Raw genomic sequence first — 27,608 nt, forward strand, 5'->3', positions numbered from 1 at the left:
AGCAGCTGAATGTGACCCTGGGGGGAGGAGAGGGGGGGGAGAAAACCTTATCAGCAGTGCTGGAGAACCCAGAGGAGCAGGGCTGGAAGACATTTGCTGCTTTGACTCGTGGTGAGCTTGGGTTTTTCTAGTTAGAGAGCTGGAAGAGTCTCAGTTTGGGCCTAAAAATAATCTTGAAGCACATCTCTGGTTTGGGGTTTGTTTGGGTGTTTGGTTTTCTTTTCAATCCATTCAGAGTGTATTTGGAGTAAAACCACTGAGCCAAAAAGGAGCTTCTGAAGAGAAGAAAATAGAGGTTGTGGGAGGCTCCTTGCAGAGTCCCTGGCCATGGGCTGCCTCTCTCTGAAGGCAGGAAGTTTTTTGTTTTATATATACCCTCCCTGGATGTTTTTGTGGGCAGTGGGGTGTGTGTGTGTGTGTTTAAACCTTGGAAGGGTGACTGGGAGCAAATAGAATCCCAGAGTGGCTCAGGTTGGAAGGGAGCTCAGAGCTCAGCTGCTCCAACCTCCTGCCATGGGACAGCTCTCAGCTGGACTCAGCTGCTGAAGGCCTCATCCAGCCTGGCCTTGAGCACCTCCAGCCTCCCTGGGCAGCCTGTGCCAGAGCCTCAGCACCCTCAGACTGCAGAGCTTCTTCCCCAGAGCCAGTCTGACCCTCAGCTCCATTCCCCCTTGCTTGGGGCTCTGGCAGCCTGCTCTGGCTGGGGCTGTCCCTGCTGGCTGCCAGGCTTGGACTGGGTGAGCTTTGAGGTGCCTTCCACCCAGCCCTCAGGAAAACAGCATCATTCCAAGCCAGATCTCTGTCACAGGGATACCCCCTTGGGATGCTGAGGATGCTCGTGGAGCAGGCTGTCCCCCAGCCTCACTCACCTCACCCCTCTGAGCTCTGGCACCAGCAGGTCTCAGCCCCACAGGTCACTGCTGATGTTCTCAGGGTGGTTTTCATTCAGCACCAGCTACAGCTCAAGACCAAGCCTGCAGCTCCCTTCCAACCCCTCACCTTCTGTGGTTCTGCCTCCCCCAGGCTCTGCCCCACCTCCTGCCAGGGCTGCCCAGTGCAAACCACTCTGTTGGGAGAAGCTGGGCAGCTGGAGAGCTGCAGAAAGGGCTCCTGCTGGGGTTGCCTCTTAAAGAGCAGTTGAAAAGTGACCCCAGCTTTTAGGTGGAGCTGTGGGATGCTTTGTTGGTCTTAGAGCCAAGACTGAGACAGAAGAATAAATCAGGTGAGCAAAAAAAAAAGAAAAACCAAAGGAGCAAGTGGGGAATGTGCCCTTGCTGGTGGCTGGCAGCTCCTGCTGTGGAAAAACAAACAGGACCTGGGCTGTGTGGTGCTCCCAGCTGCAGGGGGTTCTGAAATCAGAAGCAGCCTTCTGGTATCTCACCTCCAGGGCTGACTCTGAGGGCATCCTGGGGAGGATTAGAAGGGCTGTGGTGAGAAGGTCAAGAGAGGTTTTCCTGCTCCTCTGCCCTGCTGAGGCCACAGCTGGGATATTGTGTCCAGTCCTGGGCCTCTCAGCTCCAGAAGGACCTCAGGGAAGAGGATGGAGGAGTCCATCCCAGAGCTGCTGCAGGCAGTGGAACATCTCCTGGGAGGCCAGGCTGAGGGAGCTGGGAACAGAGGAGCCTGAGGGCTGCCCTCATGGCTGGGGATAAAGCTGTGCAGGGCTGGAGTCAGGCTCTGCTCAGGGGTGGCCAAGGACAGGGCAAGGGGCACTGGGGGCAAGCTGGAGCAGAGGAGGTGCCAGGGGAACAGGAGGGAAAAGTTTGTCCCTGTAAGTGTGACAGAGCCTGGGGCAGGCTGCCCAGAGAGGTTGTGGAGTCTCCTCTGGAGAGCTTCCAGCCCCACCTGGATGTGTTCCTGGGTGCCCTGCCCTGGCAGGGGGCTTGGGCTGGATGCTCTTTGGATCCAACCCCTCCCCTTGTGGGCTGAGCTCTGGGTCCAGCTGTGTGGCCCTGCTCTCTTTGCACCTCCCTGGCTGCTGCTGTGCCAGAGCCATGTGGGCAGCTCCTTGGCACAGCCTGCCTTCCTCCAGCCCTTCACTCACCTTTGTGTCCAGCCTCAGGCTCCTGGCATGGCTGATGCAAAATCAGCCCAGCTGCCAGCAGCCAATTTCTTCAGTTCCCTTCACTTCTGAGGGCAGAGCAGGGCCAGGCAGCTGAGCCATGCCCCAGCAGCAATCTGAGCTTCTCCAAAGCAGCCAGCAAGCAGCTGAGGAAATGCTCTGCTGGTGGAGGTTGAGTTCATTCCCTCCTGGGCAGTATTAAGCCCAGAAGAAGTTGGTTTGGTTTGGTTTTGGTGGTTTTCTTCAGCCAGGCTCTGGTCTGTCTCAGTTTTGTACCTGCTCAATCACTCCTTGGGCTGAGTGGAGCCAGGGTTGGGAGCTGGGCTGGAGGGCAGCTGGCTGCTTCCCTTCCCTGCTCCCACTGACACTGTGGGAGAGCACTGGAGCCTCATGGAGCTCACCATGGAGCTGCTCCCAGCAGCAGCAGCTGTATCCCACAGCCAGCCAGCTCCATCCATGCAGAGGGTTTCCATCCCAGCCTGGTGGTGGAGGTTGGAAGGGGCCTCTGGAGCTCACCCAGTCCAACCCCACTGCTCCAGCAGGGCCCCCACAGCAGCTTGGCCAGGCTGGGAGAGCTCCAGAGGAGCTGAGGCAGAAGCTCTGCAGTGGGAGGGTGCTGAGGCTCTGGCACAGGCTGCCCAGGGGGCTGTGGCTGCCTCCTGCCTGCAGGCCAGCTTGGTGCAGGCCTTGAGCAGCCAAGTCCCTACCCCTGGGGAGGTCCCTTCCAACCCAACCCACTCCATGATTCTGTGGTCTCCTCCTCATGGCCCACAGCAGATCCCAGTGCTGTAAACCCTCCCAGTGCCAGGAGCTCTTGGGGTGGGATCCAGCACCTCAGAGGGCATCTCCTGCTCCTCAGGACTTCAGCTCCTTGCATCCTCTCCTCACTTCTCTCACTGCCCAGCAGCAGAAGGCTTCTTCCTGTAGCTCTGAAGGTTGATCCCCAGAGCATCTCAGTGATCCACCTTGGGCTGGGGGGCTGTAAACTGACAAACCATAGCAGCTCCACCTGGACTCCTTCCTTTCTGGTGGTTCTCCACCTTCCCCAGCTCCCAGCCATCCCCAGCCTGCATTATTCACTCTCTGATGATTTGCAGAGATTGAATTGCAGAGATCTCTGCTGTCTGTCTTGCTTTTAATTGCTTCATTTCCTGCAGTTAGGAGCAGCTCTGGAGGGTCTGGCCAAGGTTTTGCTTCTGGGCTGAGGGCAGTGAGCTCCAAACAGTAAAATTCCATCCTCAGCACAGGGTGACTCTTGGCTTTGTCTTCCTAAGGCTGCTTGAGAGCTTCTCTCAAGAAGAGGAGGAGGAGGAAATGCTTGACCCTGAGGGTGGGGAGAGCCTGGCCCAGGCTGGCCAGAGAGGTGAGAGCTGCCCCATGCCTGGCACCACCCCAGGGCAGGTTGGTTGTGGCTCTGAGCAGCCTGCTCTGGTTGGACCCTGCAGGTCCACTCTGTCCTGTTCCTGCTCCTTGGCTCTGTAGAGGACAGAACTCTCTGGAAGATGCTCACAGCCTGGTAGGGCTTGGAAGGGACCTCTGGAGAGCATCCAGCCCAAGCCCCCTGCCAAGGCAGAGTCACCAAGGGAAGGTCACTCAGGGACACATCCAGGTGGGGTTGGAAGCTCTCCAGACAAGGAGACTCCAGCACCTCCCAGGGCAGCCTGCTCCAGGCTCCAGCTGCCTTCAGGTCAAGAAGTTCCTCCTCATGTTCAAATGGAGCTTCTCCTGTGCCACTTTGTGCCCACTGCCCCTTGGCCTGGCACTGGGCACCACTGACAGCAGCCTGGCCCCATCCTCCTGCCCCCCACCCTCGAGGTATTGATCAGCACTGATCAGATCCCCTCTCAGGTCCTCACCAGGCCCAGGCTGGCCCCACAGCAGCTCTCTCTGGGAGGTGACCAAATGACTTCCCAGGGTCCCTTCCAAGCCACTGCCCTCTGTGAGGGGAAACCATTCCAAGGGGAGGTGAAGTTCAGTGCCAAGGAAATAGCCTGGAAGGTCTCAGCTGCCTCCCAGTCCAGGCTGCTCCTGGCAGGGTTGGTCCAGGGCAGGCCTGAGCTGGTCTCCAAGCTCCTTAAACCCCAGACACCCAGAATGAGCCCCTCCTCATCCTCACTGCACACCCCAGCAGCTGAAGCAAGCCAGCACATGGCCCCCCTCCTGGAATGGGCTGGGTTGGAAGGGACCCTGAGGATCATCCAGATCCAGCCCCCTGGCCATAGCCATGGATGCTGGGCAGGATGGGCTGAGTGGCACCAAGCCTCAGGGAGAGGCCCCAGAGCAGCCTGCAGGCCCTGTGTGGCTTTGGAAAGCTGCTCCCTGGCACTGCAGGACCTGCTGCAGGGCTGGAGCAGGGGCAGTGACCCAGGCTCATGCCACCCTGCCGAGGTGCCACACCTGCAGAGCTTGCATCAGCTGCTGTGCCCATCCCTGCCTGCCTGTGAGCTGAGCCCAGCACAGCTGGAGGGGTTGCTGTGCAGGGACACTCATCAGGAGCCTCTGTGCTGCTCTCACCCAGGTGACCCAGCTTGGGTGGCTGTGCCCTGTGCTGAGCAGCAGACACAGCCAGTGCCCGCCTGGCACCTCTGCCTCCCACCCTGCTGGGACCTCACAGCACAGCCAGTGCTTGTCACCTTCCCACAGGGCACCAGGGGCTGCCCAGGGAGCCACCAGCCCCACAGGAGTGCAAAGAAGGTGTGGCCATGGCTGGGCTGGGCTGGAGGAGCTCAGAGGGCACTGCCAACCCAACCCACTCTGAGATGAGGGAAAAGCTCCCTGGCAGCAGCTCCTGGGCAGCTTGGGTCAAGTGCTGATGGTTCCTCAGCTGGGGGCTGAGGTTGGGTTGGTGCTGAGCTCCAGAGCTCTGTGCTAGGGGCTGAGGTTGGGTTGGTGCTGAGCTCCAGAGCTCTGTGCTAGGGGCTGGGGTTGGGTTGGTGCTGAGCTCCAGAGCTCTGTGCTAGGGGCTGAGGTTGGGTTGGTGCTGAGCTCCAGAGCTCTGTGCTAGGGGTGAGTTGGGCTGGTGCTGAGCTGCAGAGCTCTGTGCTAGGGGCTGAGGTTGGGTTGGTGCTGAGCTCCAGAGCTCTGTGCTAGGGGTTGGGCTGGTGCTGAGCTGCAGAGCTCTGTGCTAGGGGCTGGGGTTGGGTTGGTGCTGAGCTGCAGAGCTCTGTGCTAGGGGCTGGGGTTGGGTTGGTGCTGAGCTGCAGAGCTCTGTGCTAGGGGCTGAGGTTGGGTTGGTGCTGAGCTCCAGAGCTCTGTGCTAGGGGTTGGGCTGGTGCTGAGCTGCAGAGCTCTGTGCTAGGGGCTGAGGTTGGGTTGGTGCTGAGCTCCAGAGCTCTGTGCTAGGGGCTGAGGTTGGGTTGGTGCTGAGCTGCAGAGCTCTGTGCTAGGGTGGTTGGGTTGGTGCTGAGCTCCAGAGCTCTGTGCTAGGGGCTGGGGTTGGGTTGGTGCTGAGCTCCAGAGCTCTGTGCTAGGGGCTGGGGTTGGGTTGGTGCTGAGCTCCAGAGCTCTGTGCTAGGGGCTGGGGTTGGGTTGGTGCTGAGCTCCAGAGCTCTGTGCTAGGGGCTGGGGTTGGGTTGGTGCTGAGCTCCAGAGCTCTGTGCTAGGGGTTGGGGTTGGGCTGGTGCTGAGCAGGAGCTGCTGTCTGCCAGCCAGGGCTGCCCTGCACCTCCTAAGCCTCCCAGCTCCTCCTTTCCTTTTTTACCTCTCAGTCTGCCCTGCCCTGCCCTGCCCTGCCCTGCCCTGCCCTGCCCTGCCCTGCCCTGCCCTGCCCGCTGCTCTCTTTGCTCTGCTCACACAACTCCTCCAGATCCCTTCCCCAGCCTGCTCCCCCTGGCTCTGCAGCTCCTCGCTGCTCCAGCAGGTCTAGGAAGCTGAAGCTCATCCTCCTGCTTCCCTGCTTGGCCTCTGGGGGTGTTGGAAGCTTCCCGATGGGCTGAGGGCTGCTCCCTGGGGGGCTTGGTTGGCTCTTCCCGAGCCAAGGCTGTGCCTGAGGGCTGGAGATGCTTCTGCACATCCACTGCAGGCTCTGCTGCCTGCTCCCTCCTGGGGCTTCTTTGAGAACTTGCTCTCAGAAAGAGGAGCCAAGGGCTGGAGCAGCTCTGCCCTGAGCACAGCCTGAGGGGCCTGGGGGTGTGCAGCCTGCAGAGGAGAAGGCTCCAGGGGGACCTCAGAGCTGCCTGGCAGTGCCTGAAGGGATCCTGCAGGAAGGCTGCAGAGAGACTTTTGCTGAGGGGGTCTGGAGCCAGGCCCAGGGGGAATGGTTTGGAGCTGAGGAAGAAGTTGTTGAGTGTGAGGGTGGTGAGAGTCTGGCACAGGCTGCCCAGGGAGGCTGTGGCTGCCTCCTGCCTGGGGGTGTTGAGGGCCAGGCTGGATGAGGCCCTGAGCAGCTTGGGCTGCTGGGAGGGGTCCCTGCCCGTGGCAGGGGCTTGGAGCAGCTGAGCTCTGAGCTCCCTTCCAGCCTAACCCAAGCACCTCCCTTGGAATGGTTAACCAGCACCTTCCTCCCCAGGGCAGAGGAGGTTTGGGCTCCTGCAGCAGCCCCTGGCTAACCTCTGCCCTGTGTCCCCAGATGTTCTCCAACAATGATGAAGCTGCAATCAACAAGAAGCTGCCCAAGGAGCTGCTGCTTCGGTAAGAGTCCCTCTGGCTCCTCAGCTGGGGCAGGGGTCCTGGGCTGGGCTGGGCTCTGCTGGGGAGCTCAGCAGCCCTGGGCCAACAGGAGCAGACCAGGGGCCTGCAGCAGCACTGTCTGCTCAGTGTGATTCCCTTTGGGGGGGTTAAGATGCTAAATGACTTTGTGGTTTGTGGGTGGAAGAGCCCTGGGCCTGCCCAGGTCCTTGGGGACAGTCAAGGGGCAGCTGCAGGCTGGTGAGGAGGATTCTGCCTCTCAGTTGTTTCCTTTAACCCCCAAGTTGCTTCCTCTGCTCCTCTTACTCTCCAGTGGACTTGGCCCTGTTGCTGGTCACCACCAGGCAGATGCTCAGCACCTGGTGGGCAGAGATCCAACAGCTGAGGCTCTGTGGAGCTCTGCCCCCTCTGCTGCCCTCCCACAAAGCCCTCTGGAGGTTTGGCTTCCCCAGGGCAAGGGTGAAGGCCCTGCCCCCTGTGTGTGGCTGTGCCTCTGCTGTCACCACACAGACAGGTTGGGGTCAGCAGACCTCCAGCTGAGATCTGGCCTGGGGGTGGGGAAGGTGGCTGCAGGTAGCAGCTGGGATTATTAACAGGAACAGAAATCCTCCTGCTGCAGGGAGCTGTGAGGTGCACCCAGAGGTGAGAAAAGATCTGAGGAGCTCTGGCACAGGAGGGCTTGGAGCTCACTTGGGAAATGAAAGGAAGGGAAAAGTCTGATTCTGTGTTTTCTTCTTGCCTCTGCTGCCTCCTCTGTTCTCTCTTCTGGTTTCTCTGATCTGACTCAGGCACTTTTATTACAGAGTTACACATTCAAAAGCAAGACCTGGAGGTCTTCCAGGAGCCAAAGGGGCTCCAGGAGAGCTGGGGAGGGACTCTTGACAAGGCCTTGGAGTGATGGGAAGAGAGAGAATGGATTGAAGCTTGAGCAGGGCAGATTGAGACTGGAGAGGAGGAAGAAATTCTTGCCAGTGAGGGTGGGGAGAGCCTGGCACAGGTTGCCCAGGGAGGCTGTGGCTGTCCCCTCCCTGGAGGTGTTCAGTGCCAGGCTGGATGAGGCCCTGAGCAGCCTGGGCTGGTGGGAGGGGTCCCTGCCCATGGCAGGGGGCTGGAGCTGGATGTGCTTGAAGGTCCCTTCCAAGCTGAGCCATTTGTGGTGACCTCACACTGAGCCTGTCCTGCTGTAGAGCAGAGCAAGGGATCAGGGCTGTGTGGGGAAAGCAGCAGACAGCTCCTAGCCGTTGGCAGGGAATGGTTTGGAGAGGTGGAATTCTCTGCTGGCATTCAGTGTGCGTTGCCAGGGCAGCCTCTGAAGGGGAAATTTGGATGCATTCCCCTGCAGGAGTCTCCCCTGAGTGTCAGTCTGCAGGACAAAGGCTGAAGTGTCTGAGCAGGGCTTGGGCTGCTGGCTGAGGCCTTTCCTCTGCCTTGCTCCCTCTGCAGATGGCATCAGGCTCATGTCTGTGTGGTGGCAAAGGGGAAAGCTGCACTTGAGTGCAATAGAGGAGTAGGAGGATGCAGAAGGGGCTGAGCAGCAGCCTTTGGCACAGCCCAGGACACAGAAATGTGCAGCTGCAGCCTGGGAGGCTGGGGTGGAGCTGTGGAGTGCTCTGGAGAGCTGTCCTCAGAGCTCTGTCCTTTGAGGGTGGCCATGGTCCAGCTGGCTTTGGAAGCTCTCCAGAGGAGGAGACTCCACAGCCTCTCTGGGCAGCCTGCTCCAGGGCTCAGCACCCTCACACCAGAGAGGTTTCTCCTGATGCTGGGGTGGAACCTCCTGGGATTGAGTCTCCATCCATGGAGTGTCACTGAGCAGAGCCTGGCAGCATCCTCCTGGCAGCATCCTCCTGCCAGCCACCCTGCAGATGTTTGTGGACACTGCTCAGGTGCCCTCCCAGCCTTCTCCTCTCCAGGCTAAGCAGCCCCAGGGCTCTCAGCCTTTCCTCCTCAGGCATGTTCCAGTGCCTTCATCATCCTCATAGCCTCTGTGGGACTCTGCAGTAGTTCCCTGTCCCCCTTGAATTGGGCAGCCCAGAGTCCCTGTGGCACTGGTGGTGTCTGCTGGTGCCCTGAAGCAGTGCCACAGAGACTCTGGGCTCCCCACCTGAGCTCCCCAGCCTGCTCCCTGTCCCTCTGCTTCATCTTTCCCTCCCTGGCTCCCAGGCAGGTCAGGCAGTGTGCAGTTCTCTCCTGGCACAAGCAGCTTGGCCCGGGGGGTGCTGCCTGTTTGCAGCACATCCAGGCACTGCCTTTGCCAGGGATTTGACCTTCAGATCCCACCTGGGTGCATTCCTCAGGAGCTGGAGTTCTGCTGGGGACCTGGTGGGTTGGCAGCAGAGCTGCTGTTGCTCTCCTCCTGGCCAGCCCAGGCCTGGTGGGGCACTGCCAGGAGCTGCTGGTGGTAACTTCAGAAGGCTGAAGGTCTGAGGAGCTCACCTCAGAGCCTGCAGCATCCAGGGATTTCAGGAGAGTCTTGCTCCTAATCCCATTAGAGTGGCAGTGGGGAAGTGAGGAGTCCTGGGGAGCCCTGAGGGGATTAAGAGGCTGAAACCTGAAAAATGCTCCAAGCTTGGTGTGTTTGAGCTGCAGTCAGTCTGAAGTGTTGCAGGCAAAACCCCTGAGCCTTGGGGAGTCACCTCAGGGTGAGACAATTCCATGGCAGGGCTTGGAACTGGATGATCTGTGAGGTGCCTGCCACCCCAGCTGGTTCCATGATTCCATCACCTTGGTGCTGTGCAGGCTGCTGAGGGCTGCCAGGACCTTCCCTGTGCTCCTGATGGGACACAGCCACTGCCCAGCCCCTGCTTAGGGGTTGGTCTGGATGAGCTCCAGAGGTTCCCTTCCAACCCCACCATGCTGGGATGCTGTGAATCCTTCTTGAGCAGCTGATTGCTCCCAGGAGGTGCTCACAGGCACCCCGGAGCTTCCCAATCCCCCAAGCATCCACCTCCAGCAGGGCTCTTAGGTCTTGGGCCAACTCTTTCCTACTTCCTGCTCCTCCCTTCCCAGTCTAACCCCACAGTGATGTCCACCCAGCAGAACGTTTCCCCCTCTCAGCTCTGAGGTTGGCACTGCTGAGGCTCTGCCAGGAGGTTCCTGCTCTGGAAAGGCTGAGGAGCATTTCTCAGTGTTCTCTGAGCTGCTCCTGGGTCTCTCCATGACCATTAGGCAATGACTCAGCAGGATCAGGCTGGAAAAAAAAAAAAAACAACAAAAAAAACCCCGACTCCTCCTCCTCCAGCTCTGCTGTGGTCATTTCAGAGCTGGCTCCAACTCCAGCCCATCCCATGAGCTGGGGAAGCCCAGCAGGAGCTCAGCTGAAGACACCCTGACCCCACCTAAGTGTCCCAATGCAGCCCTGAGGAGGAGCAGCTGCTGGGGAGCTTTAATGCCCCAAACCCACCCCAGCCCCCCCAGAGAAGCTGCCCAGCTCTGGAGAGCTGAAGGAGTGGTGGTGGAGCAGCAGCAGAGGGCAGACAGCAGCTGGAACATCCCAGCCTGAGCCCTCTGCTGGGTCCTCACCTACCCAAACCTTCCACCTTTGGGCTCCTCTGAGCTCTGCTTTGCTCCCCCCCAGCTCCAGTCCCCTCTCAACCAACACCACAAGGTGGGAGATGAATTTTTTTTCCCCCCCTTCTGGCCTTGCTTTCAGCTGGGAACTGCTGGCTCTGCTCTTCTTTTCACACCACAGCTTCCAGCTCAACAACAAAAACCTTTTGCTGTCTCCAGTCCTTTTTCTTTTTTTCCCCATTCCCCCCCTCTCATCCCTTTGTTTTCCACATCCTCTTTGTTTCAGCCATCAATAAGCACTAAAGGTGGTGTAGTTTTTTGGGGTTTTGTGTTTTTTTTTTTTTCTCCCTTTCTGTTACAGAATTTTCTCTTTCCTGGATGTGGTCACTCTGTGTCGTTGTGCTCAAGTTTCCAGGGTAAGAATTTTCCTCCTTCCTGTTGGGTTTTAACCATTTGGTTGTTGTTGGGTTGGGGTTTTTTTTTTTGGGGGGGGGGGGAGGAGAAGGGGGAGCACAAACTTGGGGGGCTTGGTGCAGCTCAATTCATCTTATTTAATGCCACACCAGAAACTTCTGATGGCACCAAGGAAGGGGAACACAGACACCAACCCCAGGGTCCTGAGCAGGTTCTGAAAGGGAGGTGGCAGAGCCCAAGAGCTCCCCAGACACAGTGCCCAGGGGGGGTTGGAAGCTCTCCACAACCTCTCTGGGCAGCCTGCTCCAGGCCTCCAGCACCCTCACACCAAACAACTTTCTCCTCCTGCTCAGATGGAACCTCCTGGGCTCCACTTTGTGCCTCTTGCCCTGTCCCTGGGCACCACTGAGCAGAGTCTGCCCCCAGCCTCTTGCCCCTCACAGCTCCTTTAGCTCTTGCTGGGCATTGCTCAGCTCCCCTCTGGGGCTGCTCTCAGCCTTTGCTCCTCACAGAGCTGCTGGCACCACCCTGGGCCCTCCCCAGCTGCCAAGCCTCTGCCACCTGCCCCTGCTCCTCCTGGGCTGTGATGCCCCTGGGGCTTTGCCACCTTCAGCCCAGCTGAAAGGAACCAAACTGCACCTAGGTCCTTGCTGCTGGCTTGGGGGCTGGGGTGTGTTGGGTTTTTTTTTCCCCTATTAACAACTCTTTTTCCTCCCCCCCACCAAAGGCATGGAATGTCCTGGCCCTGGATGGCAGCAACTGGCAGAGGATTGACCTGTTTGATTTCCAGAGGGACATTGAGGTAGCACTCCCTGACATACAAACCCACTTTGGGTGGCTTCTTATCGTGCCTGAGATGTAATTACAGCCCAGAATGGCTTCATTCTCCCACCAGAACCCTTGTCTTACCTTCCCTGGAGACCTAGACATCCTTAATTCCACCCCTGGAAGGCTTTTTGTGTTCCAGGCCTTGCTTCATTCGTTCAGCTTTTGGACATGGGCAGAGTTCTACCCTCTGGAGCAAGAGGGCAGCAACAGAGGGGAGGGGGGGAAGTAGGATTGTGTGTGCCCTGCAAGCAGGACTCAGTCCCCCTGCTTCCTGGGGCAAGCTGCTGCTCCTGGAGAGCAGGATTCCAGCTGCTTCTCCTGGCCCTCAAGGGAATGTTTGCCCTGCCTGGCACATGGGGCATGGCCTGCAGAGTGTCCTTCCCCTGCCTGGCACATGGGGCATGGCCTGCAGAGTGTCCTTCCCCTGCCTGGCACGTGGGGCATGGCCTGCAGAGTGTCCTTCCCCTGCCTGGCACATGGGGCATGGCCTGCAGAGTGTCCTTCCCCTGCCTGGCACGTGGGGCATGGCCTGCAGAGTGTCCTTCCCCTGCCTGGCACGTGGGGCATGGCCTGCAGAGTGTCCTTCCCCTGCCTGGCACATGGGGCATGCCCTGCAGAGTGTCCTTCCCCTGCCTGGCACGTGGGGCATGGCCTGCAGAGTGTCCTTCCCCTGCCTGGCACGTGGGGCATGCCCTGCAGTGTCCTTCCCCTGCCTGGCACGTGGGGCATGCCCTGCAGAGTGTCCTTCCCCTGCCTGGCACATGGGGCATGCCCTGCAGAGTGTCCTTCCCCTGCCTGGCACATGGGGCATGCCCTGCAGTGTCCTTCCCCTGCCTGGCACGTGGGGCATGCCCTGCAGAGTGTCCTTCCCCTGCCTGGCACGTGGGGCATGCCCTGCAGAGTGTCCTTCCCCTGCCTGGCACATGGGGCATGCCCTGCAGAGTGTCCTTCCCCTGCCTGGCACGTGGGGCATGCCCTGCAGAGTGTCCTTCCCCTGCCTGGCACGTGGGGCATGGCCTGCAGAGTGTCCTTCCCCTGCCTGGCACATGGGGCATGCCCTGCAGAGTGTCCTTCCCCTGCCTGGCACATGGGGCATGGCCTGCAGAGTGTCCTTCCCCTGCCTGGCACATGGGGCATGCCCTGCAGAGTGTCCTTCCCCTGCCTGGCACGTGGGGCATGGCCTGCAGAGTGTCCTTCCCCTGCCTGGCACGTGGGGCATGGCCTGCAGAGTGTCCTTCCCCTGCCTGGCACGTGGGGCATGCCCTGCAGAGTGTCCTTCCCCTGCCTGGCACATGGGGCATGCCTGCAGTGTCCTTCCCCTGCCTGGCACGTGGGGCATGGCCTGCAGAGTGTCCTTCCCCTGCCTGGCACGTGGGGCATGGCTGCAGAGTGTCCTTCCCCTGCCTGGCACATGGGGCATGGCCTGCAGAGTGTCCTTCCCCTGCCTGGCACATGGGGCATGCCCTGCAGAGTGTCCTTCCCCTGCCTGGCACATGGGGCATGGCTGCAGAGTGTCCTTCCCCTGCCTGGCACATGGGGCATGGCCTGCAGAGTGTCCTTCCCCTGCCTGGCACGTGGGGCATGCCCTGCAGTGTCCTTCCCCTGCCTGGCACATGGGGCATGGCTGCAGAGTGTCCTTCCCCTGCCTGGCACGTGGGGCATGCCCTGCAGTGTCCTTCCCCTGCCTGGCACGTGGGGCATGGCCTGCAGAGTGTCCTTCCCCTGCCTGGCACGTGGGGCATGCCCTGCAGAGTGTCCTTCCCCTGCCTGGCACGTGGGGCATGGCCTGCAGAGTGTCCTTCCCCTGCCTGGCACATGGGGCATGGCCTGCTGTGTGTCCTTCCCCTGCCTGGCACGTGGGGCATGGCTGCAGAGTGTCCTTCCCCTGCCTGGCACGTGGGGCATGGCCTGCAGAGTGTCCTTCCCCTGCCTGGCACGTGGGGCATGGCCTGCAGAGTGTCCTTCCCCTGCCTGGCACGTGGGGCATGGCCTGCAGAGTGTCCTTCCCCTGCCTGGCACGTGGGGCATGCCCTGCAGAGTGTCCTTCCCCTGCCTGGCACGTGGGGCATGCCCTGCAGAGTGTCCTTCCCCTGCCTGGCACATGGGGCATGCCCTGCAGAGTGTCCTTCCCCTGCCTGGCACATGGGGCATGGCTGCAGAGTGTCCTTCCCCTGCCTGGCACATGGGGCATGCCCTGCAGAGTGTCCTTCCCCTGCCTGGCACGTGGGGCATGCCCTGCAGGGTTTCCATCTCTACTTTCCATCTCAAGCAGTGCAGGAACAGCAGAGGGGAGGGAGGGATGAGGCCAATCCTGCTCCTCAGAGCTGCACTTTGGGAGCTGCTGCCTGGGAGCTGTTCTCACTCTCTCAGGTGTGAGGAGCAGCAGGTGGGGAAGGAGCAGCTGAGAGTGGAGTGAGGCTCTGGAGGCTTCCACTCAGCACAGAGTGGAGTTGAGAGAGCATTTTCCTGGGTCTCTTGAAGGGAGGTGTTTGAAGCCCAGTTTCTGGGAGAAGAAAACTTCCTGAGGTGGTTCTGCCTCATCCCTGATTGGAGTAGAAAATTCCAACTGTTCCCACTCCCAGGAGAATCCCAGAGTGGTTTGGGCTGGAAGCGACCTCCAGAGCTCAGCCAGCCCAAGCCCCCTGCAGGGACATCCTCTGCTGGATCAGGCTGCTCAGAGCCCTGACCTTGAGTATCTCCAGGGGGTGAGACCTCAACCACCTCCCTGGGCATCCTGTGGCAGTGCTCCAGCAGCCTCCTGCCTGCCCTTGGGCATCCTGCTGCCCACCCTGCAGTGCTGCTTTCCTCTCTCTGGGGTAGTCTCTGCTGGAGTCCAGGGGCTCTGAGCTGCAGGAGCTTTAACTTCTTTTCTCTCCATCCTCAGCAGCTGAAGCAGTTCTCCCCCTCCCTGCCTCTGGGTGGTTGTGCTGGCAGGTTTGCTTTCTTAGCTCTCCTCTCACCCAGGGTAACAAACTGCTGTGAAGCTGCAAAATGCTGAATTCAACTCTCCTGGAGCCTCCTGGTGCCTTCTGCATGCTCATTGGGTGCCTTCTGCCTCCCCACAGGGTCGAGTAGTTGAGAACATCTCCAAGAGGTGTGGAGGGTTCCTGCGGAAGCTGAGCCTGCGTGGCTGCCTGGGAGTGGGAGACAATGCACTCAGGTACTGCAGGGCTGCCTCCTGCTCCAGCCTGGCACACAAAGGATCCCCAAATCACACAGGGTGCCAGCATGGGGAGGGCTGGGAGGGACCTCTGGAGTTCAGCCAGTCCAACCCCCCCTGCCCCAGCAGGGCACCCACAGCAGCTTGCCCAGGAGCACAGTGTCCAGGGGGGGTTGGAAGCTCTCCACACAAGGAGACTCCACAACCTCTCTGGGCAGCCTGCTCCAGGCCTCCAGCACCCTCACAACAAAGAATTTTCTCCTCCTGCTCAGATGGAACCTCCTGGGGCCCACTTTGTGCCCCTTGCCCCTGGTTAGCACCAAGAAGAATCTGGCCCCAGCCTCTTGCCTCCCACCCTTTAGCTCTTGCTGGGCATTGCTCAGCTCCCCTCTGGGGCTGCTCTGCTCCAGGCTCTCAGCCCCAGGGCTCTCAGCCTGTGCTCCTCACAGACCTGCTCCAGGCCCCTCAGCATTTTGGAGTCTCCCCTGGACTCTCTCCAGCAGTTCTCTGTCTCTCTCAAACTGGGGGGCCCAGAACTGGTCCCAGCACTCCAGAAGTGACCTCAGTAGGACAGAGCAGAGCCTCTTGCTGAGCACTGAGAAGATCCCTGAAAGAAAGATTCCCACAGAGGTCTGGGATAGTTTCTGACCACTTTGGATCTGAGATCTTGAGGCTGTGTGTCCAACTCCAAACCTGGAGAGCAGCAGCAGAGAAGCCTTTCCAAGTGATCCTTTTCTCAGCCCCAGGCTGAGGAGCAGCTGGGGCTGAATTCCAGACTCCTGAGGTGGGATGAGAGGAGCAAGATAAATCAGTTTGGTTCATTTAATTAATTCAGACAGCTTTAGCACCTGGGATCTGCTGTGGTAGGGTTTAAAAGAAGCTGTAGGGCTCTGGTGAGAGGGAACTGAGTCTTCTCCTTCCTTCCCTACAGGACATTTGCCCAGAACTGCAGGAACATTGAAGTGCTGAACCTCAATGGCTGCACCAAGATCACAGATGCGTGAGTAAAGCCCTCTGGGAGCCCCAGCAGAGCCTTCTGCTCTGCCCCATCCTCTGCCCTCCTGTAGGGAGAGGGATCTGGGGGTCCTGGTGGCCAGAAGGATGCCCAGGAGCCAGCAATGTGCCCTTGTGGCCAGAAAGCCAAAGGCAACCCTGAGTGGGTTAGAAGGGCTGTGGGGAGCAGGGCAGAGAGGTTCTCCTGCCCCTCTGCTCTGCTCTGCCCTGCTGAGGCCACAGCTGGGATATTGTGTCCAGTCCTGGGCCTCTCAGCTCCAGAAGGACCTCAGGGAAGAGGATGGAAGAGTCCATCCCAGAGGCACAGAGCTGCTGCAGGCAGTGGAGCACCTCCTGGGAGGCCAGGAGGAGGGAGCTGGGAGCAGAGGAGCCTGAGGGCTGCCCTCTGTGCAGGGCTGGAGCCAGGCTCTGCTCAGGGGTGGCCAAGGACAGGGCAAGGGGCACTGGGGGCAAGCTGGGCCAATGGAGGTGCCAGGAGAACAGGAGGGAAAAGTTTGTCCCTGTGAGGGTGCCAGAGCCTGGGGCAGGCTGCCCAGAGAGGTTGTGGAGTCTCCTCTGGAGAGCTTCCAGCCCCACCTGGATGTGTTCCTGGTGCCCTGCCCTGGCAGGGGGCTTGGACTGGGTGCTCTCCAGAGGTCCCTCTCAAGCCCAGCCTTGCTGTGGTTCTGTGCCAGGCTGTCTGTCACCTGCAGGGTGCCTGACCTGGAGCAGAGCCTTTCCCTCAGTGTGTCTCCTGTGCTCTCTTGCAGCACCTGCACCAGCCTCAGCAAGTTCTGCTCCAAGCTCAGGCACCTGGACCTGGCTTCCTGCACTTCCATCACCAACCTCTCCCTGAAGGCACTCAGGTAGGAGCCCCCAGCACTGACTTCTGGCCAGCTGATTGCAGGTTTGGTGACCCAGCAGTGCCTGCAGCCTGTGTGCCTTGGAGGAGCTGAGGTCTCACTGTGCTCAGGTTCTGCTGTTCCATGTGCTGGGCTGCAGCCAGAGGAGTGTGGGCAGCAGGGCAGGAGAGGGGATCCTGCCCCTTGGCTCTGCTCTGCTCAGACCTCACCTCCAGCTCTGCTGTCCCCAGCATCAGGAGGACACAGAGCTGCTGGAGTGAGGCCAGAGAGGACCTTACCCTGTGACCCCCTGCCCTGCAGCCCCTGCCACTGCCTCTGCAGAGCTCTTCCCCTCTGGAGGAGGCTTGGCAGAGCTCTCCCTGTGGGGGTCTGGGGCTGTGCTCAGCTGCCTTCCAGAGATGGGAACTGGGGAGAGCAGAATTTGACTCCAAACCAAATCCACTTTTTCCTTTCCCCTCCCAAGTGAGGGCTGCCCACTGCTGGAGCAGCTGAACATCTCCTGGTGTGACCAAGTGTCCAAGGATGGCATCCAGGCTCTGGTCAGAGGCTGTGGTGGACTCAAAGCTCTGTTCCTGAAGGGCTGCACACAGGTAGGGCTCTGTGCCAGGCTGCCTGGGCTCAGGCACAGCAGCTGGGGCCAGAAGGGTGAGGGAGCTGGGGGGGGCTTGAGTTCCCATTGCTGAAACTGTCACAGTCTGTGCCCCCCAGGCAGTGGCACCCTGGGTGGTGCCCCCCAGGCAGTGGCACTCTGCTTGGTGCAGGGTTAGAATGGAGCTGAGGAAGAAGTTGTTCAGTGCCAGGGTGGTGAGAGCCTGGCACAGGCTGCCCAGGGAGGCTGTGGCTGCCTCCTGCCTGGGGGTGTTCAAGGCCAGGCTGGATGAGGCCCTGAGCAGCTGAGTCCAGCTGGAAGGTGTCCCTGGGCATGGAGGGGAGGTTGGAGGGGCTGAGCTCTGAGCTGAGCCATTCCAGGATTGCTTCAGCTCTGAGCAGGTTGCTGTGGTCTCTGAATTTCTCTCTGCAGCTTGAGGATGAAGCTCTCAAGTACATTGGTGCCCACTGTCCTGAGCTGGTGACTCTGAACCTCCAAACCTGCTTAGTAAGTAAAGCTGCAGAGACTTCCCAGCCCAACCAGGCCCTGTGCTCAGGGCCAGCCCTGCACAGAGCCCTGCAGGATCTGCCCCAGCCACTTCTGAAGGACATGGAACTGTTGGAGAGAGTGCAGAGAAGGACACAAAGATGAGCCAAGGGCTGGAGCAGCTCTGCTCTGAGGCCAGGCTGAGGGGGCTGGGGCTGTGCAGCCTGGAGGGGAGAAGGCTCCAGGGGAGACCTCAGAGCTGCCTGGCAGTGCCTGAAGGGGCTCCAGGAGAGCTGGGGAGGGACTTTGGACAAGGGCTGGGAGTGACAGGACAAGGGGCAGTGGTTTGAAACTGGAAGAGGGCAGAGTGAGAGTGGAGAGGAGGAAGAAATTCCTGGCAGTGAGGGTGAGGAGAGCCTGGCACAGGCTGCCCAGGGAGGCTGTGGCTGCCTCCTGCCTGGAGGTGCTCAAGGCCAGGCTGGATGAGGCCCTGAGCAGCCTGGGCTGGTGGGAGGGGTCCCTGCCCATGGCAGGGGGCTGGAGCTGGCTGAGCTTGGAGGTCCCTTCAGGGCTGGTTGTTCTCTGCTGCTGCTGGGGTGGGTCCCTGGCAGGGGCTTTGTCTTGGCTTCCAACCAAGGAGGTCTCCAGAAGCAAGGCTGCAGAAGGCAGGCAGGAGACAGAGCCCAGGCTGGCTGCTCCCATGGGCCCAGCTCAGGACATTTCCCTGCCTGTGGAACCCCTTTCCCAGTCCTTCCAGAGTCACTTCCAGTGGCTGTGCCCTGCTCCAGCTGCCCCACTGTAGCAGCTGAGTACGTTCTGGGGGTCTGAAAGAAGCAGAACTTGGCCTCAGGTGCTTGCTTGGAAGGGCTTGAGGAGGGAGCTCTGCAGTGCCTTGCAGCCCCAGCTGCACTCCTCCTGCCCTGGTGACTTTGGCTGTGGTGCTGTTGTCTCCTGCAGCAAATCACAGATGATGGCCTCATCACAATATGCAGAGGGTGCCACAAGTTGCAATCCCTCTGTGCTTCAGGCTGCTCTAACATCACAGATGCCATCCTGAATGCCCTGGGACAGAACTGCCCAAGGCTTAGGTGAGTTCCCACCACAGCTTGGTGCCCCCTCCGAGCCCTCCTCTCCCCCTCCTTCCTCCTTCCTCTCCCCCTCCTTCCTCCTTCCTCTCCCCCTCCTTCCTCCTTCCTCTCCCCCTCCTTCTTCCTTCCTCTCCCCCTCCTTCCTCCTTCCTCTCCCCCTCCTTCCTCTCCCCCTCCTTTCTCCTTCCTCTCCCCCTCCTTCCTCTCCCCCTCCTTTCTCCTTCCTCTCCCCCTCCTTTCTCCTTCCTCTCCCCCTCCTTCCTCTCCCCCTCCTTTCTCCTTCCTCTCCCCCTCCTTCCTCCTTCCTCTCCCCCTCCTTCCTCTCCCCCTCCTTCCTCTCCCCTCCTTCCTCCTTCCTCTCCCCCTCCTTCCTCCTTCCTCTCCCCCTCCTTCCTCCTTCCTCTCCCCCTCCTTCTTCCTTCCTCTCCCCCTCCTTCCTCCTTCCTCTCCCCCTCCTTCCTCTCCCCCTCCTTTCTCCTTCCTCTCCCCCTCCTTCCTCTCCCCCTCCTTTCTCCTTCCTCTCCCCCTCCTTTCTCCTTCCTCTCCCCCTCCTTTCTCCTTCCTCTCCCCCTCCTTCCTCCTTCCTCTCCCCCTCCTTCCTCCTTCCTCTCCCCCTCCTTCCTCCTTCCTCTCCCCCTCCTTCCTCCTTCCTCTCCCCCTCCTTCCTCCTTCCTCTCCCCCTCCTTCCTCCTTCCTCTCCCCCTCCTTCCTCCTTCCTCTCCCCCTCCTTCCTCCTTCCTCTCCCCCTCCTTCCTCCTTCCTCTCCCCCTCCTTCCTCCTTCCTCTCCCCCTCCTTCCTCCTTCCTCTCCCCCTCCTTCCTCCTTCCTCTCCCCCTCCTTCCTCCTTCCTCTCCCCCTCCTTCCTCCTTCCTCTCCCCCCTCCTTCCTCCTTCCTCTCCCCCTCCTTCCTCCTTCCTCTCCCCCTCCTTCCTCCTTCCTCTCCCCCTCCTTCCTCCTCCTCTCCCCCTCCTTCCTCCTTCCTCTCCCCCTCCTTCCTCCTTCCTCTCCCCCTCCTTCCTCCTTCCTCTCCCCCTCCTTCCTCCTTCCTCTCCCCCTCCTTCCTCCTTCCTCTCCCCCTCCTTCCTCCTTCCTCTCCCCCTCCTTCCTCCTTCCTCTCCCCCTCCTTCCTCCTTCCTCTCCCCCTCCTTCCTCCTTCCTCTCCCCCTCCTTCCTCTCCCCCTCCTTCCTCCTTCCTCTCCCCCTCCTTCCTCCTTCCTCTCCCCCTCCTTCCTCCTTCCTCTCCCCCTCCTTCCTCCTTCCTCTCCCCCTCCTTCCTCCTTCCTCTCCCCCTCCTTCCTCCTTCCTCTTCCCCTCCTTCCTCCTTCCTCTCCCCCTCCTTCCTCCTTCCTCTTCCCCTCCTTCCTCCTTCCTCTCCCCCCCTTCCTCCTTCCTCTCCCCCGCCTTCCTCCTTCCTCTCCCCCCCAGGTCTGCAGGGTGTGCAGAATGCTCCTCTCAGAGAGCCCTAACCCAGGTCAAAGCTTTCCCTGGGCTGCTTGCAAGGCTCTGAGAAGCAAACTGCCTGCCCCATGCCTCTTCTCCCTTCTTTCTGTGCAGAATATTAGAAGTTGCAAGGTGTTCCCAGCTCACAGACGTAGGCTTCACCACCCTAGCCAGGGTAAGTCCTCCCCTCCCCCTTTCTTCATCTTTGCTGCCCTCTCCACCATGGCTGGGACCCCAGAGGGAATCTTCTCTTGGATGGAGCTTCTGAGGCTTCGATCTCAAGGGCGGAGTGGAAGCCAAGTGACCAAAAGCTGCTCTGGGGTCACCTTGGGCACTGTCCTGACCCACACAGCACATCCAGACCAGGCAGGACCTCGAATGCTTGGGAGCTCAGAGCTTCCCTCTTCATTTTTCTACCTCTCACTGGTAGAACAGAGCCCCCAAACCTTGATTGATAGAACAGAGCCCCCCAAAAACCTTCACTGGTAGAACAGAACCCCCCAAACCTTGATTGATAGAACAGAGCCCCCCAAGAACCTTCACTGGTAGAACAGAACCCCCAAACCCTTGACTGATAGAACAGAGCCCCCAAACCCTTGATTGATAGAACAGAGCCCCCCAAAAACCTTGATTGATAGAACAGAGCCCCCCAAGAACCTTCACTGGTAGAACAGAGCCCCCAAACCCTTGATTGATAGAACAGAGCCCCCCCAAACCTTGATTGATAGAACAGAGCCCCCCCAAACCTTGATTGATAGAACAGAGCCCCCAAACCTTGATTGATAGAACAGAGCCCCCCCAAACCTTCACTGGTAGAACAGAGCCCCCAAACCCTTGATTGATAGAACAGAGCCCCCCAAACCCTTGATTGATAGAACAGAGCCCCCCAAAAACCTTCACTGGTAGAACAGAACCCCCCAAACCTTGATTGATAGAACAGAGCCCCCCAAAAACCTTCACTGGTAGAACAGAACCCCCAAACCCTTGATTGATAGAACAGAGCCCCCCAAAAACCTTCACTGGTAGAACAGAACCCCCCAAACCTTGATTGATAGAACAGAGCCCCCAAACCCTTGATTGATAGAACAGAGCCCCCAAACCCTTGATTGATAGAACAGAGCCCCCCAAACCCTTGATTGATAGAACAGAGCCCCCAAAAACCTTCACTGTAGAACAGAACCCCCCAAACCTTGATTGATAGAACAGAGCCCCCAAAACCTTCACTGGTAGAACAGAACCCCCAAACCCTTGATTGATAGAACAGAGCCCCCCAAAACCTTCACTGGTAGAACAGAACCCCCAAACCTTGATTGATAGAACAGAGCCCCCCAAACCCTTGATTGATAGAACAGAGCCCCCCAAAACCTTCACTGGTAGAACAGAACCCCCAAACCCTTGATTGATAGAACAGAGCCCCCAAAACCTTCATTGTAGAACAGAACCCCCAAACCCTTGATTGATAGAACAGAGCCCCCAAACCCTTGATTGATAGAACAGAGCCCCCCAAACCCTTGATTGATAGAACAGAGCCCCCCAAACCCTTGATTGATAGAACAGAGCCCCCAAAACCCTTGATTGATAGAACAGAGCCCCCCAAACCCTTGATTGATAGAACAGAACCCCCCAAACCCTTGATTGATAGAACAGAGCCCCCAAACCTTGATTGATAGAACAGAACCCCCAAACCCTTGATTGATAGAACAGAGCCCCCCAAAACCTTGATTGATAGAACAGAGCCCCCAAACCCTTGATTGATAGAACAGAGCCCCCAAACCCTTGATTGATAGAACAGAACCCCCAAACCCTTGATTGATAGAACAGAGCCCCCCAAACCCTTGATTGATAGAACAGACCCCCAAACCCTTGATTGATAGAACAGAGCCCCCCAAAACCTTGATTGATAGAACAGAGCCCCCAAACCTTGATTGATAGAACAGAACCCCCCAAACCCTTGATTGATAGAACAGAGCCCCCCAAACCCTTGATTGATAGAACAGAGCCCCCCAAACCCTTGATTGATAGAACAGAACCCCCAAACCCTTCACTGGTAGAACAGAGCCCCCCAAACCCTTGATTGATAGAACAGAACCCCCCAAACCCTTGATTGATAGAACAGAGCCCCCAAACCCTTGATTGATAGAACAGAGCCCCCCAAACCCTTGATTGATAGAACAGAGCCCCCAAACCCTTGATTGATAGAACAGAGCCCCCAAACCCTTGATTGATAGAACAGAACCCCCAAACCCTTGATTGATAGAACAGAGCCCCCAAACCCTTGATTGATAGAACAGAGCCCCCAAACCCTTGATTGATAGAACAGAGCCCCCAAACCCTTGATTGATAGAACAGAACCCCCAAACCCTTGATTGATAGAACAGAACCCCCAAACCCTTGATTGATAGAACAGAGCCCCCCAAAACCCTTGATTGATAGAACAGAACCCCCCAAACCCTTGATTGATAGAACAGAGCCCCCCAAAACCCTTCACTGGTAGAACAGAGCCCCCAAACCCTTGATTGATAGAACAGAGCCCCCAAACCCTTGATTGATAGAACAGAGCCCCCAAACCCTTGATTGATAGAACAGAGCCCCCAAACCCTTGATTGATAGAACAGAGCCCCCAAAACCCTTGATTGATAGAACAGAGCCCCCAAAACCTCTCACTGGTAGAACAGAGCCCCCAAAACCCTTCATTGGTAGAACTGAGCCCCCAAACCCTTCATTGATAGAACGAGCCCCCAAACCCTTGATTGATAGAACTGAGCCCCCAAACCTTCATTGTAGAACAGAGCCCCCAAACCCTTGATTGTAGAACAGAGCCCCCAAATCCCTTCATTGGTAGAACTGAGCCCCCAAATCCCTTCCATAGGTAGAACTGAGCCCCCAAATCCCTTCATTGGTAGAACTGGGACCCCAAATCCCTTCCATAGGTAGAACTGAGCCCCCAAATCCCTTCCATAGGTAGAACTGGGACCCCAAAAACCCTTCCACTGGTAGAGCAGAACCCCCCAAAGCCTCCTCTTGCTGTAGCTGTGCCTCTGGCTTTGATCTCAACTTGCCATTCAGTTGTGTGTTTGATCTTTCCTCTTCCCAGAACTGCCATGAGCTTGAGAAAATGGACCTGGAGGAATGTGTCCAGGTAGGAGATGCCACCTCTGGCTGCTTCTCTTTTAGTCCCAGCAGGGTGGGAGGAAAAATGGGAATGCTGCCTCCAAACTGGGAATTGGTTTAGAATCCTGAGCAGGATTTGGGTGGGGGTTGGGGTTTGGGTTGGGTTTGGGGTTTTTTTGGGTGTTTCTAAGTAGGTTTTGGAGGCTTTGGTTTTGTTTGATGGTGATGGCTTCAGCTGGAAACCATCACAGACCTTCACTAAGTGCTGGCTGTGTGCTGAGGGTCATGGGATGGAGTTGTGAGCCTGAAGCATTCCAAGGCAGAATGGTTGAATTGAGTCAAGATGCCATGGGGAAGACAAAAAAAAACAAAAAAAAAAACAAACCAAAACAAACCAAAATCTCTAAGCCTGAGGATAGGTTTGGAAAGGATTTGGCTCAAGAGAGCAGGAGCTTGCTGGCTGCCATGGGAACAGCCTGACCCTGGTGTTCTGCACTTCCTGGTGCTCAGAGGAGAGCAGGAGAGGAAGTGACAATGGTCCAGACAGGAAGGGATTGAACCCAAAAAAGAGAAAAGAGGAAGAAGCCAAACTGGGCTGAGGGAGTGAAGTGCACTGAGCAAAGCCCAGCCCAGCCCAGCTCCCTCCCCAGCAGCTTGAGGCTCTCCCTGGAGCAGTGACTGGGAGACCACCCAAGGAGCTTTGGACACCTCCTGAGGCAAACCCTTAGGAGCTGTGGTGGTGGTGAAGAGCTCTGAATGCTGTGGGGTTGTTCATGGAGTCATGGGATGGGTTGGGCTGGGAGGGAGCTTCAAGATCACCCAGTGCCAACCCCTGCCATGGGCAGGGACCCCTCCACCAGCCCAGGCTGCTCGAGGCCTCATCCAGCCTGGCCCTGACCACCTCCAGGGAGGAGGCAGCCACAGCCTCCCCTGGGCAACCTGTTCCTTCACAGTGAGGGTGGTGAGACCCTGGGACAGGATGAGGCCTTGAGCAGCTGAGTCTAGCTGGGAGGTGTCCCTGCCCATGGCAGGGAGGTTGGAGCAGATGAGCTCTGAGGTCCCTTCCAGCCTGAGCCATTCTAGGATTGATGATCAAACCACAGCAGCTCCCAGCAGCAATTCTTCTGCCTTCACACCCCTCTGAGGGGCAAGTTCTGAACCAGGAGGGTGCTGGAACACTGCAGGAGGTTACCCAGGGAGGTGCTTGAGGCTCCATCCCTGGAGAGGCTCAAGGTGAGGCTGGACAGAGCCCTGGGCAACCTGATCTGGTTGAGGGGGTTGGGCTGGATGCCCTTTGGAGAGGTCCCTTCCAACCCAACCCACCCTCTGATTGTCTGCCATGAGTTGATGCCTGTCAGGGAGCAGAAGGATCCAGCCCTGGGACGTGGAGGTGAGGCCCTGAGGAGCTGAGGGGAGTGGCAGTGAGGAGGCAGAGAGTTTGCAGCTTCTCTTTTGTGGGGGTGGCCAAAAAAACCAAAAAAAACCCCAAAACCCCAACCCACCAAACCCAACCCCCAAAGCAAAGCCAGAAAGGCCTTGTGCAGAGCCCCCAGCTGAGGGGGCTGCTCTTGCTGCTTTGCAGATCACAGACAGCACTCTCATCCAGCTCTCCATCCACTGCCCACGCCTCCAGGTTCTGGTGAGTGCTCCTGGGGAGGCCTCCAGCTCTGCCCTGCCATGCACAAAGGCATCCCAAGCCCTGCCCCCTGGGGGGGGTTTGTCTCTTTTGACTCCAGAGGCTTGGAAGTGTTCAGCTGAGAAACTTGACCCTGCAGGACCTCTTGTCCCTGCCCTGCTGCTGGCATTAATCCTGCCCCAGGCTGCCTGGGAGGGGATTGTAGGACACTGGATTGTAGGACACTGAATTCTCCTGCAGCCAGCCTCTGGCTGTCCTCAGCCTGGCAGAAGCCATCTACAAACCAGGCTGTGTCCCTCTGCAGGACAGGAGCCTGCAGCCCTCCCCTCCCCTCCCCTCCCCTCCCTCCCCTCCCCCTGGGCAGCTGAGTCCCTGGGCAGTGATGTTCCCCTGCTCCAAATGTCTGGGAATTGAGGCAGGGTCCCCTCTGCATGCCTGGGTGCCCCCGTGGGAGCAGCTGGCCTGGGGGGTGGGATGTGATCTCCTGTGCCCCCCAGTGAAAGGAACTGCCTGCTGCTGCCCCCCAGCTCCATCCCCGCTTCCCCCTGGAGAACTTTGGGGATGCAGCCTCCCGAAATCAGGCACCAAGGAGCTGGCCTGGTGCTTCTGCTGCTTCCTGGAGCCAGTGCCAGGCTCCTTCCCCTGGTCTGCAAGGCCTGAGGTGCCCCCAGGCTGGCAGCAGAGGTGCTTCCTGTGCTGCTGTCCTCTCCCCTGGCCATCACCCTCCCCTCCCCGCAGCTCCCTTCCCCTTGGGGTGCCCCTCGGGGGCGTGGGAGGTCCATCTTGGAGGTGACCTCCACCCCGGAGGTGCCAGCTGCCTGCTGCTGGGCAGGGGCAGAGGCTGCTGAGGGTGTGTGTGGTGCTTGGGTGCAGAGCTTGTCCCACTGCGAGCTGATCACGGACGATGGCATCCGGCACCTGGGCAACGGCGCCTGTGCCCACGACCGGCTGGAGGTGGTGGAGCTGGACAACTGCCCCCTGATCACCGACGCCTCCCTGGAGCACCTCAAGAGCTGCCACAGCCTGGAGAGGATAGAGCTCTACGACTGCCAGCAGATCACCCGGGCAGGGATCAAGAGACTCAGGGTGAGGAGAGACAGAGGGGACCTGAGCCCCTCCGGGACCACCCCGCGGCTGGGAGCTGACTCCCCCGGGACCACCCCACAGCTGGGAGGTGACCCCCAGAGACCACCCCACAGCTGGGAGCTGAGCCCCCCAGAGACCACCCCACAGCTGGGAGCTGAACCCCCAGGGACCACCCCACAGCTGGGAGCTGAGCCCCCAGAGACCACCCCCCAGCTGGGAGCTGAGCCCCAGGGACCACCCCACAGCTGGGAGCTGAGCCCCAGAGACCACCCCACAGCTGGGAGCTGAACCCCCAGAGACCACCCCACAGCTGGGAGCTGAGCCCCCCAGAGACCACCCCACAGCTGGGAGCTGAACTCCCCAGGGACCACCCCACAGCTGGGAGGTGACCCCCAGAGACCACCCCACAGCTGGGAGCTGACCCCCCCAGGGACCACCCCACAGCTGGGAGCTGAACTCCCCAGGGACCACCCCACAGCTGGGAGCTGAACCCCCAGAGACCATCCCACAGCTGGGAGCTGACCCCCCCAGGGACCACCCCCCAGCTGGGAGCTGAGCCCCAGGGACCACCCCGCAGCTGGGAGCTGACTCCCCCAGGGACCACCCCACAGCTGGGAGCTGAGCCCCCAGAGACCACCCCACAGCTGGGAGCTGACCCCCCCAGGGACCACCCCACAGCTGGGAGCTGAGCCCCCAGAGACCACCCCACAGCTGGGAGCTGACCCCCCCAGGGACCACCCCACAGCTGGGAGCTGAGCCCCAGGGACCACCCCACAGCTGGGAGCTGAGCCCCCCAGGGACCACCCCCCAGCACCAGGCTGGGAGGGACCCTCCAAGGTCTCCCTCCGCACAGCTCCAGCTCCTGCTGGCTGCCCAGGACACATCAGGGCTGACCTTGAATGTCTGCAGGCAGAGTTTGCCCCATCCCTGGGGGCACTCGAGGCCAGGCTGGGCAGGCTCTGGGCACCCTGCCCTGCTGGGGGCTGTCCCTGCTGCCTGCAGGCCTTGCCCGGGGTGCCCTTTGGGGGTCCCTTCCCCCCCCCCAGCCCACTCTCTGCTTCTTCCCATGCTTGGAGCCAGCAGCTTCCACTTCCAGCTGGGGCTTGGTCTCCTCTCCCAGGTGAGAGGAGGAGAGGGAATGGCTTCAGGTAGCCCCAGGGCAGGCTCAGGCTGGGCTTGAGAAACCATCTGTGGGTCAGGGCCTGGCCCAGGCTGCCCAGGGAGGCGCTGGAGGCACCAGGGCCTGGTGCTGTGCTGGGGCTGGCTGGTGAGAGAAGGATTTTCTTTTGCCAACCCACCCCCCTGGCAGGTCCCTCTGCCTCTCCCCGCTCTGAGGCGCTGGCCTGAGCCCTCTCTGTCTCTTTCAGACTCACCTCCCCAACATCAAGGTCCACGCCTACTTCGCGCCGGTCACTCCCCCGCCCTCGGTGGGAGGCAGCAGGCAACGATTCTGCAGATGCTGCATCATCCTATGACAGTGGGGAGGGAGCTGCCCTCCTGCAAACTGAGGCTTGAATTCCACTGGGTAGAGGTCTCTGGTGGACACCGACATCTCCAGGGGAAAAGTTTTTGGTTTTTTTTTTTTTTCCCCTTGCCCCCACCCTCCCTCTCCCCAGGGTCATTTTGCAAAGGGGCTGTGGTGCCAGGCCCCCTGTAGCCAACCCCCTGCCACCCAGGCCCTGCCAGCACAGCTGCTGCAGGCAGGGCAGGAGCTGCAGC

At 59.4% G+C, this 27,608-nt stretch overlaps 1 protein-coding gene across 1 annotated transcript; it reads left to right on the plus strand.

Annotated features, from left to right (window-relative positions):
- The first annotated feature begins 77 nt into the window (after positions 1–77).
- FBXL20 (F-box and leucine rich repeat protein 20) lies at positions 78–27,440 on the plus strand. Its single transcript, XM_054396804.1, has 15 exons — positions 78–111; positions 6,630–6,691; positions 10,557–10,611; positions 11,337–11,411; positions 14,503–14,597; positions 15,529–15,597; positions 16,361–16,456; positions 16,917–17,043; positions 17,475–17,549; positions 18,486–18,616; positions 20,171–20,231; positions 23,151–23,195; positions 24,750–24,806; positions 25,677–25,889; positions 27,257–27,440. Exons 2-15 carry the CDS (start codon positions 6,630–6,632, stop codon positions 27,362–27,364), a joined length of 1,269 nt encoding a protein of 422 aa, XP_054252779.1. The 5' UTR covers positions 78–111; the 3' UTR covers positions 27,365–27,440.
- The last annotated feature ends 168 nt before the right edge of the window (positions 27,441–27,608 follow it).

The sequence above is a fragment of the Indicator indicator genome, chromosome 39 (assembly GCF_027791375.1).
Source record: "Indicator indicator isolate 239-I01 chromosome 39, UM_Iind_1.1, whole genome shotgun sequence".
NCBI lineage: Eukaryota > Metazoa > Chordata > Aves > Piciformes > Indicatoridae > Indicator > Indicator indicator.

What these genes read in the sequence shown, in the direction of transcription:
- FBXL20 (XM_054396804.1), top strand. Translation starts at nt 6,630, where the DNA reads ATGTTCTCCAACAATGATGAAGCTGCAATCAACAAGAAGCTGCCCAAG. An exon ending in CCCAAGGAGCTGCTGCTTCG is followed by an intron (nt 6,692 to 10,556) that starts GTAAGAGTCCCT and finishes TTTCTGTTACAG; the next exon opens with AATTTTCTCTTTCCTGGATG. An exon ending in GTGGGAGACAATGCACTCAG is followed by an intron (nt 14,598 to 15,528) that starts GTACTGCAGGGC and finishes CCTTCCCTACAG; the next exon opens with GACATTTGCCCAGAACTGCA.